Source organism: Sinocyclocheilus rhinocerous, unplaced genomic scaffold (assembly GCF_001515625.1).
Source record: "Sinocyclocheilus rhinocerous isolate Xijiao unplaced genomic scaffold, SAMN03320098_v1.1 scaffold287, whole genome shotgun sequence".
In the NCBI taxonomy this organism is placed as follows: Eukaryota; Metazoa; Chordata; class Actinopteri; order Cypriniformes; family Cyprinidae; genus Sinocyclocheilus; species Sinocyclocheilus rhinocerous.
In genome coordinates, this window is record NW_015633524.1 from 917,781 (window position 1) to 923,976 (window position 6,196).

The 6,196-nt window shown below is 34.1% G+C and overlaps 1 protein-coding gene across 1 annotated transcript in view; it reads left to right on the plus strand.

Moving 5' to 3' along the window:
• The window catches only part of csgalnact1a (chondroitin sulfate N-acetylgalactosaminyltransferase 1a), a 54,747-nt gene that overhangs the window by 31,661 nt on the left and 16,890 nt on the right, over positions 1-6,196 (plus strand). Inside the window, exon 4 of the mRNA XM_016557586.1 lies at positions 2,551-2,652. Coding sequence (XP_016413072.1) covers positions 2,551-2,652 — 102 coding nt within the window. The remainder of the gene's footprint in view (positions 1-2,550; positions 2,653-6,196) is intronic.

Consider the following 6,196-nt stretch of genomic DNA (forward strand, 5'->3'; position numbering starts at 1 on the left):
GGGGGCGTATCCGCCATGGCCTCCTGAGTCTCCTGATCCGCCATGGCAGACTGAACTGCCAGCTCCACCATGGCAACCTGAACTGCCTGCTTCGCCATGGCCCCCTGAGCTACCAGCTCCACCATGGCAACCTGAACTGCCTGCTCCGCCATGGCCCCCTGAGCTACCAGCTCCGCCATGGCAACCTGAACTGCCTGCTCCGTCATGGCCCTCTGAGCTACCAGCTCCACCATGGCAACCTGAACTGCCTGCTCCACCATGGCCTCCTAGTCTGCCAGATCCGCCATGGCGCCCGGATCTGGGACCGCCTTTTATTTTTTAGGGAAATTTATTTCCCTATATAAAATTTAAATTAAACCCATTTGGATTGATGTACTCCTCGTCTCTCTCCTTTCCTTGCTCCTCACTCCGTTCAGCAGTGCACTCGTGACAGGTATAGTGTATATTTTGTATATATAATTTAAAGTTTATTGCTAGAAAATAACAAAATCACACAAGTGAGGATTTTAAACTGTATTTTACACAAACACCATTGTGTTAAAATAGACAGAAGAAATTTTATTTTTAATACAGAGACTAGCTTTTCCCTATTGTTTGTAGTTTATTGTATATTTTGTATATTTAATTTTAATGTTTATTTAAAGTTTATTGCTAGACAAATGCAGTTATTTAAAATGGTTTTGGGACCTATTTTGTACCCTCTTAGTGAAAACTTTTTTCACAAAGTCCTTTGCCTCTACATCTGTCAGTCTTTCTCAGTTATTTTTCTTCAACCTCTACAGCCTATTTTACATCTAATTTCTGTTTTTTAATTAGTGCCTCCGAGCAGTGTTTAAAGAGCTTTATATTAGGCGTTGAGCGAACACTTTGACCTCATTCTGGTTTCAGAGGCAGGAGAGGACAAACGGGATTGTGGGTTATGTTCACATACAGAATGAGCTCAATGCCAGTAGAGCCATCAAACTAATTTGTTGTGGCATGTACATGGTAGCGCAGCATATAGATAGTGTTTGTGCTCTCAAAACAAACACAGCGATTCGTTTTTGCACTTTTTCATGCACTTTTGTGGCTCAGTCATGATAGAAATTATTTCAGTTTAAATCAATTTGGTATTGGAATATGTTATGAAAATGTGAATATTTGATATGCCATATCAAAAAGGCATTAAGAGAGGCATTAAAATGTCTTATGATTACTAAGCCTGCAATTATTTAGTAAAAAATACTTTAAAAACACCAATATTGTGAAATATTAATACAATTTCAAATAACTATTTTCTATTTGAATATATTGTAAAATGTAATTTATTCCTGTGATGGTAAAGGTGAATTTTCAGCATCATTACTCCAGTCTTCAGTGTCACATGATCCTTCAGAAATCATTCTAATATGATGATTTGATGCTCAAGAAACATTTCTGATTTTTATCAATGTTGAAAACAGTTGTGCTGCTTCATATTTTTGTGGACACTGTAACACATATTTTTCACTTTTTTTTTTTTTACTGTCACTTTTGGTCAATTTAATGTTTCTTTGCCAAATAAAAGTATGAATTTATTTTAAAAAATCTTACTGTCCCCAAACTTTTGAACAGTAGTGTAATTATACGATAATTTATATTTTTATAAATTTATATTATAATATACCCATTCAGAGGTGTGATACAGTATAGCAAAAAACTATGAGCTCAAGAGACAGTGGGAAGTGGTGCTTATGTGGGAAAATTAGGTTTAAATCATGCCCCGTGACATTTTTCATGCTTCTTTCAATAGTTTTGTTATCAATAAAATGCCAAAACGACCTAAAACTCATTGAAAAACTTCTTTCTAAACTTATATTATCAATAAACTGGCAGGAAGACGTCTCTTTCCCATTCAAGTTTGTCATTCTCTCATGGATTAAACCAAACCTGACCCGCTAGGCTGCCACTGACCAGCAAAATTCACCATGTCAGTCTCAGCGTCTCTGAAATCTAACCAGCCGTGTCTTTATAGTGCGTTGGACATAAAAAGACACAAATCTTGTTCAGCATCAGCTCAAACATTTGCCACACTTCTATCAGAATGTAGCCGCTTCAGATCAGGAATTTCACACTCGAGCTGCGGTCTTTGTGTTACGCTCGCAGTGATCCGTAGGGTGATCTTATCCTGTCAAAATCTGCCACAGTGTCTTCATCAGTACATGCTTCTCTCAAGGCCAGGACTCAATAGCTCTGTTTTGTTTGATTTTGTTCCACTGTTCGCATTGCAATGCATTCTGGGATTTATAATGGTCATAATTATGCTACCCTGTAGCTTTATGATGCCCACTCTACCCACGATGCTTTGCAGTTTTTTGTTGCAGTGAGCAAACTATTTTGATTCGGCATTACAGTAATAATGTCTTGAATTGGTTTTAATGAGTGCCTTGGAAATCTAAAAGGAAAATATATCTATTTTGCACTATATTTGTTCTCTTTCTCAGACAGTAAAAATAGTTCACAAATGTTTCTTTTGAGTTGGTGCAGCTGGAGATTGCTGACCCCAGTGTGTGTGTGTGTGTGTGTCTACAGAGAGGTGTGTGTGAAGCAGGATGGCCGGGTGCACCTTACCGTGGTATACTTTGGAAAGGACCAGATGAATGAGGTCAAAGGAACCTTGGAGAACACATCGAGGTATGGCACATTAATGTGTGTGTGTGTGTGTGTGTGTGTGCGGAAGTGTGTGTACCCACAAAAATAGGAAGAGATAAGGCTGAGGTTATGACTGAGAAAATCACAGTTAAATAAAAAGGAACCAGAGGGGTGTCTTAATTTCCTTCCAGTAATCTCTTTCCCAATGCATTATGGGTTTTTATCCAAACTGTGGGTCTTCAAACTGATCACACACTCAGCCTCTGCTATCAGAAAGTCTACACAGACAGAAACCAGTTTTAACCAGCATAAATAATTCCTTTAATTTATAGATCAAGCAAACTTAAAATGCCCATCTTCATGAATATATTAAAATGCTGAACGAGTTGTATTAATAAAAGATGATGGTGATATACTGAGTAATAAACAAATGCACAGAGGCAACTTGAATTTCTATTGAGATGCATGCATACATTTGTGAGTGGATAAAATGGATAAAGAGATGTAAAATAAATATATTACGTTAATAAGTAATTAAAATAAATTTAAAATAGCAAGTGTAACATCGCTTTTATACAGTCCAATAATTTAATGAATTTTATAAACAAGACATTAATAACTGCTGGTTAAACTAAATGTTATTATATTATATTATATAAAATATGAAATATTACTTATAATAACTAATAATAAATTAATAATAGAAAAAATATATAGAACGTATAAAAATGTACACACACACACACACACATATATATATATTTATATATATATATATATATATATATATACATACATACAACAGTAAAATAATTCTATTCTATTCTATTATATAAAAATAATATGAAATATTACTTACAATAACTAATAATACACTAATAATTAGGGATGCACCGATACCACTTTTTCCAGTACTTGCCCGATACCGATACTTTTATTTTTGGTACTTGCCGATACAGAGTACCGATGCCGATATTTTCATTGCATTTGTACATTTTTAAGATATTGGGTGCAGAAACCAAAAGAGTATGTATAATGTTAGTTGGTTAACTTCATTTATCAAATAGATACAGTCAAACCAAAATCTATTTAGACACCTTCATCTTTTCTCACATTATCACAGTTTATTCGCTATATCCCTACTAATAATAAATAAAATAAAAATATATAGAAAGCATAAAAATGTGTTTATGTATGCGTGTATGTATATAATAATAAGAATAAATAAAAATATATAAAAAGTATAAAAATGTGCGTATGTATATTTAAAAAACAATAACACATTATATTATATTATATTATATTAATATTTCCAATTTAATTTTAGATTTAAAATAATATGAATTAGTACTTATGATAACTAGTAATTCACTAAAAATAACTTAATAGAAAAAATATATAGAAATATATATATTAGACATTTAAATCTATGCAGACAAATATTGTGTGACTATTCGTCATTATCAGTCCCACTGGCACACAGTAAGCTCAGCTGCACTCTCGTGATTACTGACTGGAGGTCAGTGAATCTGCACTATTAGACTGCAGTGACTCTGACCTCCAGCCGGTGTGAAAATAACAGGTCACTTCAGATGCGGCTCGGAGGCAGATGAAATCAACGGAGCAGTAGATTGCCTGGAATCCAGCCAGGGTCAGGCGGGAAACCTCCCTGCATTGCAGCGGATAACATATCTCTCAATTCACAGGAAGAAAATGGCTTTTCTCTTTATGCAGAAACATTCGCATGCGACTGGACACTGAGGTTTTCAGATCTATCTTGCCTGAGCAGGTTTTCCCCACACAGAGGGACACTTTTGGAGAGGATTTGTTGGAGAAATGGGAAAGCAATCATGGCCTTGTAGCTTTCAGGATAGGGGAGGGCCAATAATCAGCACAGCTCTTGTTCCTTCTGTGGGAATTCATTGGCTTCTCTGTGGACCAGAAATCAAGGGAGCTTAATTCTTTTTGTACTTCAGCCTAAGTGGATTCTCCACAATTTCCTGATTATTAATTCCAGCTCTCTTCTGAATGTCTAGAGCTAATTGTTTGTAATTTCCCAACAGTCCTGAATGCTTGTATCTTCATTTCTTAAAGGAATTTACCTTAAATACAACTTAAGTTCTAAATGATTCCATAATTACCATAAAATAAAATAATTTTAATCACTCTTTTATTAAATTCAAGAGCTTTAACAAAAACAAAATCTTCCCTGTTCATTGCCCTCCATTGTATGGCACCGTAACCATGATATATATATACAGGTGCATCTCAATAAATTAGAATGTCGTGGAAATAAAATAATTATTTAAAGATTTTTTTAAAAATTGCTACGGTCAATATTATTAGCCCTCTTAAGAAATGATCTGTTTCACTGCAAAAAATGGCTTATCTTACTTAGTATTTTTGTTTTGTTTCTAGTCAAAATATTTAAAAAATCTTACTAAGACTGAAGTTTGAAGGACAACCTGGAGAAAATCTATGTATACTAGAAACGTGTCCTTTGGTCAGATGAGACAAAAGAAGAGCTCTTTGGCCATAGAGATGTTGCCTATGTTTGGAGAAAGAAGGGACAGGTGCTCAACCAAAAGAACACGTCTCCAAAGTCAAACATGGAGGAGGGAGTGTAATGCTGTGGGGATGTTTCAGTGCGTTTTGAACTGGGAATCTCGTCAGGGTCAAAGGAATCATGAAAATGGAAGACTACGAGAAGATTTTGAAAGAAAACCTCAGGCAATCTGCAACAAAAGATGGTTTGGGTCGACGTTTTGTCTTCCAGCATGATAGCGACTCAAAGCATACCTCACTTCTGGGGTAGAACTACCTCCAAATGAGTAAAGTGAACGTCCTTGACTGGCCTGCACAAAGCCCAGACTTGAATCCAATAGAAAATTTGAGGGGCACACTGAAGACCAGAGTCCATGCCAGGAGACCAACAAATCTGGAGGAGCTTGAGAGATTTGCAACTAACATCAGAGGGCTAATAAATTTGGCCTGTGGACTTTTTTATTCTTGGTTATAATTTTGTTTCTATTTGTATTACAAACGTTCCAAGCTTCCTAAATAAACTATTATGTTTAGAAATGCTGTGTTGAAAAAATCTTCTCTCTGTTAAACAGCACTTGGGAATTATTTATAAAAAATTATGAAATATTTCTAAAAATTTTGTCTTCAACTGTATATAATTATCAACATGTAAAACTAGTAGCAACATGTTATATTGGATCATATGCTTTTATTTAAAAAGTTAAATATCGTCTTATCTAAATAAATTAAAACATCTAGATTTAAAGTTTCTCTCTGTTAAGTAAACACAAGATTAATTAAAAAAATATATAATAATAATAATAATAATAATTTTAATAATTTATTATTAATAATGAATAACTAATAATAATATATACACTATTATACTATATACTGCTTTTATTATTATTTGGAATCAGTTTTTAATTTTATATTTTCTGTTTTTATTTTAATTTTAGTTAAAGTTTTAGTAATTGTATTCTTTTTGTCATTTTAGTAGTTTTTTAAATATATACATATGTCTATATAGTTTTTATCGATTTTATTCAGCCACAGTGATCTT